Genomic DNA, 17740 nt, shown 5'->3' on the forward strand with positions numbered 1-17740 from the left:
CAGGACAAAGAAGTGGACTCTGAGGGTCATCAGGCTGACCAACGGTTCAAGCTACATGGACAGAACAAGCTACAAGAATCCTTTTCCTGGAAACATCCAGCTGACCAATGGCACCTGGACCGGACCATGCTATTGGCCTTTGCCGGACACCCTGTCAGTTGGTGTATTCTGGCCCCTTTTCTTTTGACTCTATATTAATGGCCTGGAATCAGCTTAATTGGAGACATACCGAGCGTGGGTGGTCATTGTCTGGCTCTTTTTATATGCGGGCGTTGTTTTAATTGTCAGCACTGTTAAGGTTTTGTTACTTTTATCGACGCCTTGACTTAACCACCAATTATTTTAAGTCTTGTGTAATGGTGCCTGGTCCCAGAAAGGGTCAATCTAATAGCAGGGTTGAGCATTTCTCCTATCTAGAGGTCCTACTGGATTCCTACTTCAGCTGGCAACCCTTGCTTCAAAAAAAGGCGCTAAGATTTACAAGAGCCATTAATAGCATTAGCGTTTTCTCAAGGTGTGTAGGCCACACACATATAGAGACTACGCTTAAAGTATACAAGGTTAAGTGTATCTCTGCAGTTTGCTTCAAGTGCTGTATCTGGGGTTTTGTGTCAGCTTCCCAATTACAGGTTATCAAGAATTCTTTCCTGAAAAGCCTCCTAAAAGTCCCCCAGGGTACACCTAGTGAGATTGTCCACGAATAAACAGAGCTGGGGTACATCTCTGGTCTTATCAGGTCTCTACCCCTGGTTTTATGGTTGTCCATTTGGTTAAAGGAGGAACTCAATCTTAACAGATTCATAGTACGAGATTATTTGAACCTGGATCATTTGTCTCATATTCCATGGTTCTCGTATATTAAACAAACGATTGCTCTTATTGGGCCACCCAAAACGTTTTGTAGAACCTGAGCACATTCCTTGGATAAAGCAGGCGTTTCCCTCCAGAGTGGCACCGGAGCAAGAGGCCTCGGCCTGTGCAAGCGCTTCATTAGCTATTTTATTATGGTCACAACAGTCCCTGGAATGGAACTGTATTTAAATTTGGGGATGTCTAACTACTATCGCAGGCTACTAACCTATTTTAGGTTAAATTTGTTTTTATCAGCTGGACTTTGTCAAACATTTCTGAAATACAGGTATGATCCGGTGAAAACATTTCCATCAGCATTTACGCCTGCTATCCCTTCCCTGAATTTTAGTTAGGCGAGTCCAGCATTTCTGTTTCATCAACTGTTACTACTATATGTTTGTTTGTCTCACTTCTTACCTGGCATTGTGCACAGGCAATGAGCACTCGCTTTGTGTCTACCGTGATCATATAAGTCCTGCTATTAACTAGGATTTTGTATGAGAAATGTACGATGTTTTTTTTTTTTTTCAAACATATTTTTATTGATTTTCACAACAATACAAATCTTATAGCCAGTGGTTCCTATCGGAAACATTGCATTTATAAAAGAAGTTTAAAAAAAAAACGCGAAAACCTCCTACCCTCCCTCCCTCCACCCCTCCCCGAACTCAGACTAACATTTTTTATATACATGCCTATTGGTCAACCACACATTAACCCCTTCCACGCTCCTGACGAGCTCAGCTCGTCATGAGTTACGCCTGTTGTACGCTCATGACGAGCTGAGCTCGTCATGTAACGCGGCTTTTCGCAAATGTCAGCGCACAGCGGGAAAACCCGCAGCGCGCATGGGGTTAAACAATGATATACAATATCACATGTACATTCCATGACATGAGCAGTACGCACAAAGCTAAACTGTCCCACACTGATTTCTGCCAGTGTATTATGACCAATCCTTCACTACAGATATGTATGTTCCAATTCTATGGTTGTAATTCCATGACCGTGAACTCTTCCAACATTGCATTCCATTCTAGCGAAAGAGGTATCTTTCGCATCCCTCTTTGTTCTTCTTGTTTAAGCTCGGCTCCCTCTGCTCTACCCCAGCGGACCATCTCATTATACCAATCTAATAGGGGCGATCTGGTAGCCTGCCACCTCATGTTATATTTGGTTTTGCTAATATCAATGCCAGGTTCGCATATATGTGGGCAGGGCTTACCTTCTTTCCCTTGGAACCTAATACCAATAAGCAATATTCCGGTGACTTAATGTTGCGCGTCAGAGCTACACTATTCACAATTTCTTGCACTGATGACCAGTAATGATTCAGCCTCAGGCAGTCCCATAGCATATGCAATAAGAAATGCGTTACTTACCTGTAACTGCAGTTATCCAGTATTGGTATCTTTCATAGATTCACATGCCTGAATCATTCCCCGTCGTCGGGGTGGGAGTCACCGGTATATAATAACAGTAATGTCATAAAGACATATACACCTCACATTAGTAACCTATCCAAGTCCTTTTGTAAAAAGGACCGAACTTTGGCCAGGAGCCAATCAGCTACTACCCCCCTCTAGAACCTTCCTGGAAGGAGCCCTAGTCCCTCAGATTTTCGTAAGCGCAGTGCTAAGTAGTACCTACTGAGAGAACTAAGGTGAGCCCTTCCAGGGGAGGCGGGTGGGTTGCATGTGAATCTATGAAAGATACCAATACTGGATAACTGCAGTTACAGGTAAGTAACGCATTTCTTATCCAGTATTATGGGTATCTTTCATAGATTCACATGCCTGAATCAGAGTAGCAAGCAATAGTCAGTACATTTCGCATAATATAGCATGTAAGACACTTGATAACAACTTATCAATAGTGCAACACAATAAACTTCAAACAGTAGCAGGATAAGAAATGTGCGATTAGGAAATAGGAAAGGTGGGATGAAAGGAAGAAGGCTCACCTCTAATGAAATAGATGACGGAGCACCGCCTGACCCACTGCTGCATCCTTCATAAGTTCTGAATCCAAGCAGTAGTGCTTGGTGAACGTATGTGGTGTCTTCCATGTCGCCGCTCTGCAAATGTCGACAATGGGCACCCCAGAAAAGAGCGCCATGGAGGTGGAATCCGCTCTAGTGGAATGAGCCCGAACCTTGGAGGGCAGAGGATGTCCCGCCTGCTGATGGCAGAAGGTAATGGCCGCAGAGATCCATCTTGAAATGCGCTGCTTTGACAGTGGTAGGCCCTTCCTGGACCGGCTGAAGCCAATAAACAATTGGTTGGACTTGCGAAATTGTTCCGTTCTATGAATGTCGAATTTTAGACATCTTTTCAGATCTAAGGAATGTAGAGATCTCTCCGCTGGTGAAGATGGATTCGGAAAGAAAGCTCTCAGGACAATAGGCTCGTTTAGATGAAAAGGAGACGGAACCTTTGGTATGAATTTGGGGTTAGTCCGTAGAATGACCCTGTCCTGTTTGAACTGAAGAAACGGATCTTGAATAGAGAAAGCCTGCAGTTCACTCACTCTCCTTGCTGATGTGAGAGCCAGCAAAAGAGCTGTTTTCCATGACAAGTACTTGAGATCTGCTTTATGCATTGGCTCAAAGGGGTGTTTCATCAACTGAGCCAAGACCACATTGAGTTGCCATGTAGGTGGTAAAGGTTTTGTTGGAGGATAAGTCCTGAACAACCCTTTCAGAAACTGCTTAACCAGTCTATTTGACCATAGGGAAATTCCAGATGAAGAGCGCCTGAACCGAGATATGGCTGCCAGGTGGACTTTGATTGAGGCATGGGCCAATCCAGAGTTGGCCAAGTGAAGCAGGTAAGGCAGAAGTTGTGGCGGAGATGACGAGAAAGGGTGCAGTTTGTTAGCTTTACACCACAAACAGAATCTCTTCCACTTAACCCCTTCGGTGCTCATGACGGAGCGGTTCCGTCATGAGCGCCGGTTGAGCTGTGCTCATGACGGAACCGTTCCGTCATGACCACACCCGTTTTTAAGAACGTTCAGCACAGCGCGAAAATTCGCGCCGCGCTGAACGGGTTAAGGGAATACATTTTGTTGGTACTGTCAGCCCGGGCCCGGGCTAAGACAGCTCTGCAATCCTGAGGAATATCCAAGTCCTGGAACTCTCTGAACTCAGGAGCCAAGCCGATAATTTGAGAGATGTCGGATCTGGATGTTGGACTTGCCCCTGGTTCATAGTGAGGAGATGCGGGTAAGGCATGAATGGAATCGGAGGCTCCAGTGACAGAATGTGTAGTTCTGTAAACCAGTGTTGGGGCGGCCACGCTGGGGCTACCAGGATCAGGGTGCAACGCTCCCCTTTCAGTTTCCAGATGACCCTGGGGATCAGGGGAAATGGAGGAAAAGCGTAAGCAAAGACGTTGGACCATGCCATCGAAAATGCATCCCCGAGAGATCCTTTCTGGGGATGCCAACTTGCCTAATGTTGGCATTTTGCGTTGATCTTCGTCGCAAAAAAATCCAGTTGAGGTCTGCCCCATCGGGAGAACACTGCGTCGAGAGCATGTTGGTCGAGCTCCCACTCGTGAGAAATGGAGCGTTGCCTGCTTAGTGAGTCCGCCAGGGTGTTGTCCGCACCTGGGACATACTCCGCTCTCAGCGAAATGTTGTGTTGGACTAGCCACTTCCAAAATCGATTGTGATTCTTGAGATAATGTCATGGATAGAGTTCCCCCTTGCTTGTTTAAATAGTGCATTGTGGTGGTGTTGTCCGTCCTCACAAGCACTGGGGAGTACTAGATCCGGGGCAGGAATGCTCGAAGTGCCAGGTATACTGCCCTCAGCTCTAGCAGGTTGATGTGGAGAGTTTTTTTTTTTGCCAGCGACCACTGACCATGAATTTTAAGTTCCTGCAGGAACGCACCCCATCCTTCGAATGATGCATCCGTTGTTATCACGTGTGGGGAGATTGGAAGTAGGAATGGAAGGCCCTGGTTTAGGTTTTTTGTTTGAAGCCACCAGTGCAGGGCCTTTACCATGGACTGAGTGATCCTGACAAGATCGTCGAAGGATCCCGTACACTGGATCCACTGAAAGGATAATGCCTCCTGTAAGGGACGCATACGGAGGCGGCAGTGTGGTATTAGGAGGATATTGGAGGACATCATTCCTAGTAATGACTTGAAGAGTCGCACCTTGATGGTCTTCTTGACCTGAATGTGGGCTGCCAGAGACCTCAGTTTGACCTGACGCTCTTCTGATGGGAAGGCCTTCTCCTGATGCGTGTCTAGAGTTGCTCCCAGGAAAGTGAGGCGTTGAGAGGGCTACAATACTGACTTTTCCTGGTTGAGCGTAAGCCCCAGGCTCTCGAAGAGCTGAAGACAAGCGTTGGAAGATTCGCTTACGCCTTCTAGAGTAGGAGACTTGATGAGCCAATCGTCCAAGTAAGGGAATACCTGGTGATGGCGCTGGCGAAGGTACGCTGCCACTGGAGATAGGCATTTTGTAAAGATGCGTGGCGCCGACTTTAGGCCAAATGGCAACACTCTGAATTGGTAGTGTCTGCCCGCCACTACAAACCTTAGGTATTGGCGGTGACTTTTGTGGATGAGTATGTGAAAATAGGCGTCCTGAGGTCTAAGGACACCATGAAATCTTTGGAATTGAGTAGCTGCAACACCTCCTGAATGGATACCATACGGAACGATTGTTTCTTAAGGTATCTGTTGAGGTTCCTTAGATCCAATATAGGTCTCCATTTCTTCTCCCTTTTTCGTATTAGGAAGTACCGGGAATAGAATCCTTTCCCCCTCTGACCTCTGGGAACTCTTTCTACGGCTCTTTTCTGGAGCATTAGTGAAAGTTCTGCTTGAAGGAGATGCAGATTCTTGTGCTGCATGGGAACTGGGGGGTTTGAAGGAGGAGTTTCCACGAACTCCAAAGTATGGCCGAACCCAACGATCCGTCGTTATTTTTTGCCAATTGTGGAGGAAGTTGGAAATCTTTCCTCCAACTACATAATGAGGAGAAGAGGTGGAGGCCTGTTGGAGAAAGAAGTCATTGTCTTTTGGTATCCTTCTTTCCTCCTCTCCCTCGAAAGGAAGATTTATTGTACGAGGACTGGCCTTGTTGCTGCCTCTGTTGGTGCTGAGGCTTGTATTGCTGGGACGAGCCGTAGGAGGATTTGTATCCCTGATAGCCACCTCTTGTCTGCTGGCCTCTTCCTCTAGAGCCCCGAAAGGAAGTATTTCTGTACTGGAGGGTACCCAAGGCTTTTGCGGTCTCTGTATCTTTCTTGATACCCTGTAGCATTTCATCAATATGCTCCCCAAAGAGCAGGTCTCCGTCAAACGGCATGTCCAGTAGTTTTGACTGTACCTCCGGCCGGAAGGATGTAGACTTAAGCCATCCCTGGCGCCTAAGGACCGCTGCCCCCGCCAGCAGCCGAAATCCTATTGAGGCGATATCCATCACCACGTCAATCATTTCCGAGGCGGACCGCTCTCCCTCAAGGAGGATCTTTTTCACCTCTTCTTTCTGCTCCTCTGGCAGTGTGCATAGATATGGGGCAACATCCGCCCACATCTGGCGATTGTAACGCCCTAAAAGCGCTAGCGAGTTTGCCGCCCTGACCGTAAGGGCCGACATCGAAGAGAATCTCTTCCCGATGTTATCCAGTTTGCAGCCTTCCTTATCCGGAGGCGCAGTCAGCGCAGCAGCTGGGTTGTTGGATTTCCACTGTGCGGCCTGGGTAATAACTGAGTCCGGTTTGGTATGGCCTGTAAGGCATGCTGGAGCTGTGTCCGGGGCCTTATACTTTTTATCAAGCCTGATCGGCACTGGTTGCAAAGATGAGGGGTTTTTCATTATTTTTACCCCCTGGTCCCAGATGTAATCAATAATAGGGATTGACCGAACCGTTTTCTTGAATGGTTCTTTGAAGTCATATAGGAAGCAATCCTGAGGTTGCGTGGTCATCTCTATATTGAATCTTGTCGCTGCTCTCTCTACGACATTATGAAATCCCCCGATAAAAAAAATGCATGGTTGAGATCAGTAGCTGGATGCGAGCGAATAAACTCCAACTTAATGCGAGCAAGACCGAAATTATTCTGTTTGGTAAAGCAGACAGATGTTGGACGCCAGAATGGTGGCCATCCGAGTTGGGAGCTTGTCCGGCCCCTAAGCCGATAGTCCGGAACCTGGGAATCATTATGGACAGCGCTCTGTCCTTGAAAAATCATGTAGCCAAGGTGACGGGCACCTGCTATGGTATAATGTGTGGCCTTAGAAAGATCTTTAGATTGCTTCCGCTTGAAGCCAGAAATCTGTTGGTTCAGGGTTCAGGGCCATCTTGATTACGGCAATGCCATGTACCAAGGCCTGAATGAGGACCAGTTGTCAAAATTACAAACTTTGCAGAATACGGCGGCAAGATTGGTGCTGGATCTGCCACCTAGAACAGCGTCCGCTCCATGTTTGAAACAACTACACTGGCTGCCCATACGGCAAAGAAGTCAATTTAAGATCCTATGTTTGACCCATAACGCATTGTATAAAAAGGGGCCCCGGTATCTTAAAAATAAACTGAACTGGTATGCCCCCAAGAGGGCCTTAAGATCTAGCCTCAAGTCTCTGCTAATGCAACCTCGCGTGCGAACCTCCAGGTATGGGCAACGCTCCTTTTCATTTCTTGCACCTGCCCTTTGTAATATGTTACCTCCCCACCTTCTTTCCATTAAGGAGCATCAGCAATTTCGCAAAGCCTTGAAAACGTGGCTTTTTCCCTAGCATGTGGCCCGTCTCTCTCTGTTGTGATGCCCTTTCAGTGTTTGTCTCTTTCCACCCAGTTCATATGCTGCAAGCGCCTTGAGACTTTGCGGTGATAATGGCGCTCTATAAAAACCTTTGACATTGACATTGACATATCTTCTGGGGGTGAGTCCGCCTGAGCCTGGTCTGGAGAAGCCGGACGTTCAATGACAGTCATCCCACTCGTCATCCTGTATTTCTCCCTCCTCCTGTTGACCTTCTTCATCTTCTCCTACTGCTTCCTCCTCCTCTTCCTCAGAAGATGGTAGAGGAGGCAAAGTCACAGGATCCTGGCGAATGACCAGCAGTGGTGGTCTAGGGCGAGGAGGAGGAGCTGGGGTCGCAAGATTTTGAGGCACCACTGAAGGAGGTGGAGTAGGCGGAAATCGCTGCTTGCAGTCCGTTATGAGGAATTGAAGGTCCGTGACTATTGAGGCCGGGAGGCACACCATAGGCTGTGGAGGAGGAGGCGGTTGATGTTCCTCCTGGCATGGCACTTCTGCCTGACCAAGGTCTTCATAGTCCGAAATCTCTTGGACCTTTACAATGAGCTGTGAAGGACTTGTGGCAGTGTGGAACAAGGCACCATCATCAGAATCCTCAGTCTCCAGGAAGTGGACCGGCAGCAGTGGCTGGACCTTGCTAGGAGACGTAGTCTCTGGCGTCAGCGTACGCGTTGACATCTTGAAGTGTGTATAAATACACTTCAGCTTAGGAGATTCTTCCGTCGACTGGCCCGTCGACGGGGTGGTCATCAGCGGTGGGATGCGGTCAGCCACAGCAGACCTCTCTGTAGTCTTCGTCGACGACGGCGTCGACGGCTTCGTCGACGCTGGTGTTGACGTCGATGGCTTCGTCGACGGTGACATCATCGACGATGCTGTCGTCGACGTCGATGGGACCTTCGTCGACTACGATGGTTTCGACTTCGTCGACGCGGAAACTATCGTCGACGGAGGCGTCGTCGACGCTTTCTTGACAGGAATTATTGAGGAAATCGACCTACCCGTCGACGACGATGCTGAGGTAGTTGTCGACAAGGTGGTGAAGGTTGAAGCTGTCGACGTAGAGATGGTTACTGTTGACACTGTCACAGGCAAGGCAGAAGACACCAACACAGGCTTCTTGAAGGTGGTTTCCTGAAGAGAAGTCTTACTTGTCATGGCCTTTGAATGACCCTCTGAAGACTTTGGCATCTTCTTTTGAGGTGGCACATCAGACGAACCTGGAGATGTCGGTCTTGGCCTTTTGGCAGAGGAGTGTGAGCTCCTGAAGGAACACTCGCTCTCACCTGAGGAGACTGTTTGATCCTTGTCCTTTAGTCTCTGAAGCCACAGAAGCAAGCGACCTTCTCTGTCTTTTAAAGTCTTGACAGAGAAAGTGCGACAGACCTTACAATCCTTGGCAGAATGTTCAGGATAGAGACAGTAGAGGCAGTCTTCATGTCTGTCATCCACGTGCAGTCTCAGCTTACTACACGAGGCACAGGGTCTAAAGAGCCCTTTTTTAGGAGTGGTAGACATAGCTGCTCTAGCACTCCTCCACAAGAGTAATTATTAGGAGAAAAATATGGAAAGAATCCAAAAATACCAGAAAACTGAGCAGAGCTCAGTGGAGACTCCCTTAGCACGACGTGCGGTAGAAATTCTGAGGGACTAGGGCTCCTTCCAGTAAGGTTCTAGAGGGTGGTAGTAGCTGATTGGCTCCTGGCCAAAGTTTGGTCCTTTTTACAAAAGGACTTGGATAGGTTACTAATGTGAGGCCTCTGGCCTATTAGTATGTATATGTCTTTATGACATTACTGTTATTATATACCGGTGACTCCCACCCCGACGACGGGAAATGATTCAGGCATGTGAATCTATGAAAGATACCCATAATACTGGATAAACCAGCATTTGGAAAGTGGCAGCAAGGCTGGGAACATCAGGCTTAGTTTGTGTGGGGTCAAATACACACGGTTAACAATCATAAGCTGTATAAACTTAAATTTGGGGTTCATAGAAACCTTGCACGGGTGCTCCAGTAGTGTCTCCCCTTCCTTATTCGGGAGCGCACAGCCAATATCTGTGTCTCACCTGTCACGGGTCGACTGAAGTGATGATAAAGTGTGTGTACGGATAACCCAGTATAAACATTTTGTCAGGTGACTACCGTTACCCATCAAAGTGCATGCACCAACGGCTCTCGCCTCCCCTCTCCCCCTCCTTGGGTCCACATCGTTCGGATACAACGAGAGATGTGTGCATGGAGCAGAAACAATCCATCCGGCAATCCCATTTCCCTTACAAATGCACATGATTCATCAATGTACGCGCCTAGCGCGAACACCATGTATGATGTTTTATGTTGTGCATGTTTAAGAGTATTTTATTTTCATATCCTTGTACAATTAACCTGTTCTATTTTATCTACAGTGGCTTTTATCCAGAGTGATTCACTCATTTTATGACTGTATTTTTTTTATTGTGTATACTTTTGTTTGTGATTTTATGAGAAGAAAAAGAAATTGAACAAAGTTAATATTACAACTCATATGGAAGGCTGGAACTTAAAGGACTAAGTCAGAAGGTAAATTCTTTGACCAGGATGAGCCTGGTTGGTGCTCTATCATGGTCAGCATCAAACGGCACCTAGGTCCCAGTCTATTTGTTATTTTTCTAGCTTTGCATTTTAACTTTATTACTGTTTTGGTACGGCATAAATATTTTCACGTTGCTCTACTTCACGTAGTCTGCTCAGTGCCAGACCAATCAGGGGTTTTAATTTAGAGACGTTGAGAAGTCACACTGATAAGAATTGTGATTATTCTATGAAGTGGTTAGTCACCTACCCCAAATATTAATCTAATTTCTTACAGTAATGTATAAAGTGTTATCCACCTCTTTTTCAAGTTTATTTTAGTCTTATTGTAATTGCTACTGCTTTTTCAAAATCGACTCCAAACCCTTCCTTATATCCTCTTCCAAGCATGATAATCAGAGGCAAATCCTGAAATACTACACTTTCATCTACAGTCACAAACTAATTTCCATCCACATCATCAATTCATGTAGAAATATAAAACATTTCAAGAGAACCAGTAAAAGATAGAACTTACTTCAACTGTCCCTCTGCAGTGTCTGGGTTGTGTCTGTAGTGAAAATCTGTATATGGTGCTAAGATTTGCTAGGAGATTTAAAAAAAAGCAGTTAGTGCTCTCATTGCATCACCCGCATCAGGAGATATATATGCATATATAGAAACCCATACATGCAGTGCATCTTTTTAACTGGGTGTAGCAATGACATTATATCAGACACAGTAGGCTTGTGCAAAATACAGTTTTTTACCTTCAGTGATGCTCTTTCTAAACGATACTCTACCTGCAAACTCCAGTTTTTTAAATTCACCTAGGCACCAGACTAAATATGGAAAACATTCCATAGCTCCTATGTGCTAGTAGGTGGAACCACCGGCACACACCGTGACTCAGCCCTGCCCCTGAAAAGTTAAAAGCAGTATACAGTTGCCATACCTGTTCTTTGTTCCATGCCCCAAACTCGTAAACAAGACTGACAAAAAAGGAAGTGAGCAACATCTAATTTGGGATCTTCTTAATTCCACAACCTTCACTCCATAGAATAGAGAGGTGAGAGACCTGCAGGAAGATAGTCCACCAGAAAAAGTATTACCGCAAATAAGTAACTTATTCTTCTGATGGATATTTCTACCTGTTAATTCTGAACATTTTGAACAAGAAGCCTTTGCCTCCTCTTTTGGTGCAACCTTGACAAACAAGTTATCCAAGTACAGGTACACTTGATGACTATGGTCTGAGGAAGGCATCAATAGTGATAGCCACATGGTGGTAGATTTCCGAGGCACTGATCTGCGGCCAAATGGTAGAGCCGTGAAATAGTAGTGCTGCCCTGCCACTTTAAAACAGAGGTCTTTTCTGTGCTTTTAGTATATTGAGATTTGGAAATATGCATCCTGACGAATCAGGGACCTCAGATATTTGTTTTCCTGGATCATCAATCGGACTTCATGGAGCGTTATTATGCAAGTTACATTTCTTCAGTAACTTGCCCAGTTCCCTTAGATCAAGAATAGGTCTCAATTGTCCTGCTTTCCTCCTGTTCAGAAATAATGTGGAATAAAAACTCAGGATTCTCTGGGATTTTGTGACTATCGCTCATTTGAGAAGTAGTAGAATGTATCTGCTGAGATGGAGATGCTAGAGGGAGAGTTGCCAAAGGTCAAGCTAGTTTTAGTTGTCTTGGGAGCATAGTTGAGAGGTGCTCCTTTTGCATCGAGAAGATCTAACATAGTCCTGTCTCTGGTTTTTATTGGGTTTATAACCCTGGTCATATCCAGCTTTCCTCGGAGGGGAATACGGACTGCCTTGACCTCTGTACTGACTGGAACCTCCTTTGAAGGTTTGGGATTTTCATGAGCCACAAAAAGTTGAGAAGCCAGGTCACTGCCACTGAAGGACCAGAGTATCCGTATCAGTATCAGTTTTGATATTCTGCAGAGTGGAATCAATATGTTTTCCAAACTAAGGGGCACATTACGATCGTGAGTAGGAGGGAACGTCCGCATGTGCTGCGGCGTTCCCTCCTGTGCAATTAGGATGTGACCGCCACCCTGGCGGTCACATCCTCTATTTTTAACATTGCGGCGGGTGCGGCTTCAAGCTGCACCCGCCGCAATGTTAAAAACGCATGCATTGCATTTACATGCACAAAGCGGTAGGCTCCGCGCGGTGCCTGTCGCTTTCTGTATGTAAATGCAGGGGGGTACCATAGGTACCCCCTATGTGCACCCCCCACCTCCCTTAACCCAGGGGGCCCGCACGGGCCCCCGAAGTGAAGATCCGTATGCTTTTGCACGGCCGAGAACCCGCCGCGGAAAAGCATGTCTGGGAAGCCATCCTAATATGTCTGGCGGTGTCTGAGAGACACCGCCACCATATTAGAGCTTTTCCGCCGCGGTTGTAAGCCGACCGCGGCGGAAAAGCGGCGGACTGAAACCAAGACCCACCAGCCATCCTAATTTGGCGGTGGGTCTTTGGAGTGTCCGCAGTGGATTTTCCGGATACTCCGGGCCGGCGGTGGCTTCCGCCGGCCCGGAGGATGCGGAAAATCCACGATCCTAATCGACCCCTAAGTTATTCCACCATATGGAATATCCACCATCTTTTTCTGGACAGAAAGATGTAGACTGCAGCCATCCAGATCTACTCAATACAGCTGCTCCTGCTAGCTGTGGAAAATGTGTATTTGAAACATCCACTGCAGCATCAATGACAGCCACTGAAGTTGATGCACCTTCTTTGATTACAGCTCTAGCGATCTCTCTCTCACTCTTTCTTATCATCCTTGAATCAAGTCAATCAATGGCGAAATGCAATGTCACATTTGGCTATCACTACGGCCTAAAAATCACGAAGGAGTGTGTCACCTTGATTAATATTGCCATCATGGAACCAACTCTACAGCCTAAATTATCAATGCGCCTGCCATCTCTATCAGGAGGTGCTGACAAGCACGAACGGGTTAGATTCCCATAGTTTGTATCAGAGTAGCTAGCAGTCCGAGAGCACATTTTTCTCCCTCTTATCACTTCCTCCATTACCTCTTGTTTCTTTTAAACATGAATCAACCGTGCAATCACATGAAGAACACATAGCAAAATGTGCAAGTAACAGTAAGAAAAGGAAGTAGGGAAGAAAGGAAAGCTCACCACTCAATGGAAAAGGTTCCTCAGGACTGCCTGGCCTACAGCCGTGTCTTCTTGTGCCGAGGTTTCCAGGCAGTAATGTCTTGTGAAGGTGTGCGTGCTGCTCCAAGTTGCAGCTCTGCATATGTCTTTAATCTGAACTCCCGCAAAGAGAGCCGTAGAGGAAGCCATAGAGCTTGTGGAGTGTACTCTAACTCTGCCTTCTAGAGGCTTGCCTGCTGCAGAGTGACAGTACTGTACGGCACTGGAGATCCATTTGGCAATACCCTGCATAGACAGGGGTAAGCCCTTGCGAGGAGCACTAAATGCGATGAATATTTGAGAAGATTTTCGAAATCCCTTAGTGCGGTCCAGATAAATTTCAAGCACCGCTGCACATCCAGTGAGTGAAGTGACCTTTCCGCCAGCGTGGAAGGTTGAGGAAAGAAAGCCTTGAGAATCACTGGCTCATTGAGATGAAAGTTTGAAGGCACTTTTGGTATGAACTTTGGATTAGTCCTTAGAATTACAGTATTTCTTTTGAATTAGAGAAAAGGTTCCTGTATTGTGAGAGCTTGCAATTCACCAATGCGTCTTGCAGAAGTGAGAGCAAGAAGGAGTGCCAGTTTCCACGAGAGGAATTTCATATCTGCTCGATTAATCGGTTCGAAGGGCTGTTTCATCAGCTGGGTGAGAACCAAGTTCAAATGCCATGTGGGAGGCGGAGGCATCACCGGAGGAAACACTCGAAACAGACCCTTGAGAAACTGTTTGACAATTCTGGATGACCAGAGAGAAGGTCCAGATGCAGTGCGTCCGTAGCGAGAAACTGCAGCTAAGTGAACCTTTATGGATGAATGAGCCAATCCTGCCTTAGCCAAGGACAGGAGATAAGGAAGAACCTGATGAGGCTGAGATGAGAAAGGATCAACACCCTTCTTCTGGCACCAGATGCAAAATCGTTTCCATTTCAAACGGTAAGTCTTGTTAGTGGAAGGAGCTCTAGCCTGAGAGAGGACATCTCTTATCCCGTCCGAGAGGTGAAGGTTTAGGAACTCTCGGTGCTCAGGAGCCATGCTGACAGGTGTAAGGAACGAGGATCCGGATGCCAGATTGGACCCTAGGACATAGGGAGAAGATCCAGAATCACCCGCAAAGGATGTGGAGGGGCCAGAGAAAGTAGGTGAAGCTCCGTGAACCAAAACTGCCTCGGCCAAACTGGAGCGATTAGGATCATCTTGCACGGTTCCGTCTTGATCTTCTTGAGTAGCCTTGGAATCAAAGGAAAGGTGTACACAAATGCTCTTGACCAAGCTATCGAAAGCGCATTCCACAGCGATCCTCGATGGTGTAGCCTGCTTGCGTAAAACTGGCATTTTCTGTTCACCGGGGTGGCAAAGAGATCAATTGAGTGTTTGCCCTAACGACGGAAAATCTCCTCCAAGACTGTCTGGTTCAGTTCCCATTCGTGGCTGACTGACGAAAGCCTGCTGAGCCTGTTCGCTTTTTCGTTTAGCAGTCCTGGTAGCTGCTCTGCTTGTAACGATATTCCATGGATTGCCCATTCCCAAATGTCTTGGGCCTCCTGTGACAACGGAAGAGATCTGGCGCCCCCTTCCTTGTTTATATAGTGCATGGCCTTGGTGTTGTCCGTGCGGACGAGAACCGCTGAACCCAGTAACCGTGGAAGAAATGCTTGCAACGCCAGACAGATCGCTCTGAGCTCCAGGAGATTGATGTGAAGAAGGTAGTGCTGGGGCAGCCAATGCCCGCTTACATGCAAGTCCTGAAGCACTGCACCCCAGCCCTCCAGTGAGGCATCTGTCGTTACCACTTGAGGAGCTGGATCGCTTACGAAGAATAGACCTTGGGATAAGTTCTCTTCCTTCGTCCACCACAAGGCTGCCTTTCTCATTGCCGCAGTAATCACCACCTTGTCGTCGAATGAACCGTGAACTTGTTGCCATTGCATGTTTAGTTGTTCCTGAAGAGATCGCATCCGCAATCTACAGTGGGGTATTAGAGGAATGCATGAAGAATTCATTCCAAGAAGAGATTTGTAACGGCGTACTGAAAGACACTTTCTTTTTCTCAACAAATGAGCCATGGACCTCCGTTTTTCTTGCCTTTCAAAGAATGGAGAAGCCTTGCTGAGAGTCGTGTCGAGGATAGCCCCCAGAACCCGTGCTGTCCTGGAAGGGAAAAGAGACTACTTCTCCCTGTAGAGAGTGAGAGCCAGATTCCTGAATAGGTTCGTACATGCCTTAACCATTTCCTCCGCTGCCCCTTAGACGGGGCCTTCTGTAACCAGTCGTCCAGGTATGGAAAGACCTGAAAATGCTGCATCCGTAGAAAAGCTGCCACCGGTGCCAGCACCTTGGTAAAGATCCTCGGGGCAGAGCGAAGTCCGAAGGGTAAAACTTTGAATTGGAAGTGGCTCTTGGCTACTGTGAATCGAAGAAACCTCCTGTGGGCTGGATGAATGGGTATGTGAAAATACGCATTTTCGAGATCGAGAGTGGCCATGAAATCTCCCGGATTGAGGAGACGCAAGATATCCTGGAGCGAGACAATCCGAAAGGATTGAGAAATGAGATAGGTGTTTAGCTCCCTGAGATCTAAAATAGGACGCCATTTCTCCAGCATCTTCTTGACCAGGAAAAACCTGGAATAGAAACTTTTGCCTTTTTGAGAAAAGGGAACCAGCTGTACAGCTCCCTTGAGGTGCATCTGATGAACTTCGAGCCGCAAATGTTTCGAAGGCATGGCAGCAGGGGGCTTGGAAGGTGGTATTTGAATAAACTCCAGTGTATGGTCCTCTAGAATGATGTTGAGCACCCAACGGTCTGATGTTATCCGTTTCCAGTTCTGGAGGTATTGAGACACTCTGCCTCCCACAGATGTTGATGGGGAGTTGAGTACAGCAGGCAGAGCCAGAACGCCGCTTTTGCCTCTTGGAAGAATCACATCCCTGACGATTCTGCTTTCCTCTAGTATTGGACCTAGAGAAAGAGGAGGTTTGGCCTTGTTTCTGCTGGTAAGGTTGCCGATACGATTGAGGTGTTGACCCATAAGAAGAGTACCGTTGTTGTTGGTAAAACCTCTGTAAGAAGTAGTACTGTTTCCTCTGGCTCCCCGGAAAGGAACCTTCCCATACTGAAGAGTACAGAGAGATCTAGCCATCTCCGTATCCTTTTTTATGTCCCGGAGGGCATCATCGATATGCTTGCCAAACAATGCCTCACCATCAAATGGGAGGTCCAGGATGTTGTTTTGGACCTCCGACCTGAACCATGTCACCCTAAGCCATCCTTGACAACGGAGAACCAATGCGCTTGCCAGCTAACAGAAAGCAGTAGTGGCAATATCCATGGCACAGTCTATCACCTCTGCCGATGTCGCCTCCCCCTCCTGCAGGATCTTCTTGGCCTCTGCCTTGGACTCCTTGGGGAGTTGGTCCAAATATGGTGATAGATCACACCACATTTGGCGATCATATCTGCCAAGGATCGCCAGCACATTTGCTGCTCGTACCAGAAGACTTGCCATAGAGGAAAATCTCTTCCCCGCATTATCAAGGCGCCTTCCATCTTCATCAGGAGGAGTTGTCAGGGGTGCAGAAGGATTACTTGACTTTCTCTGCGCTGCCTGCGATATTACTGAATCCGGTTTCGGTTGCCCAATCAAAGACGCCGGACTACTCTCAGGGGCCTTGTACTTCTTTTCCAGGCGTTCAAAAACTGGAATCACCATTCCCTTCACACCCTCATCCTAGACATGGCTGACAATGGGAATGGACGGATTACCTTCCTGTAGGGCTCCTTAAAATCATAGAGGAAGCACTCTGTTTGCACAGAAGGCATTGGAAGTTTGAACCTACTGGAGGCTCTCTCCATCAGCTTGTGAAAACCCCCAATATCTTCCGGGGGAGAGTCCACTGAATCCGGAGCAGGTGACGCTGGGTCCGGGATCACAATCATCCCACTCTAAACCTTGGTTAGACCTGTTGCCATCATCCTGATCCTCTTCCTAGGAATCAATCTGAGCGTCCTGGGCAACTGGAGGTATACTTGGACCAGGTGTCTGTGGCTGAGAAACCACCTGGGATGGTACTTCCGGAGACACCATTGTAGAAGCTGAAGGTGCAGGAACAGCCTGTACTGCAGGGAAAGAGGCAGCAAAAGGAGGAGCCTGAGAAAGCCTGGCCCCATAATCTTGCAACATGCTATGCCATGAAGATCTGCCAAGAGGGAAGAAGGAACTAAAACCATCTCCTGGCCTGTGCTTTCCGGTCGTCGATCGGACTGCTGGTAAGAGCACTCATGAAGGTACTCTCCCTCAGAATCAGTCTCTTGGCATTTCACTAACAATTGTGAAGGACTATGTGCATAGCCAA

General features: G+C 47.2%; 1 protein-coding gene across 3 annotated transcripts in view; it reads right to left on the reverse strand.

Annotated features, from left to right (window-relative positions):
• Positions 1–17740, reverse strand: part of RICTOR (RPTOR independent companion of MTOR complex 2) — a 1600666-nt gene that overhangs the window by 1328049 nt on the left and 254877 nt on the right. For all 3 annotated transcript variants that reach the window (XM_078674985.1, XM_078674984.1, XM_078674983.1), the window contains exon 9: positions 10739–10806. In XM_078674985.1, coding sequence (XP_078531111.1) covers positions 10739–10806 — 68 coding nt within the window. The remainder of the gene's footprint in view (positions 1–10738; positions 10807–17740) is intronic.

Source organism: Lissotriton helveticus, chromosome 2_1 (genome assembly GCF_964261635.1).
Source record: "Lissotriton helveticus chromosome 2_1, aLisHel1.1, whole genome shotgun sequence".
Classification (NCBI taxonomy): Eukaryota; Metazoa; Chordata; class Amphibia; order Caudata; family Salamandridae; genus Lissotriton; species Lissotriton helveticus.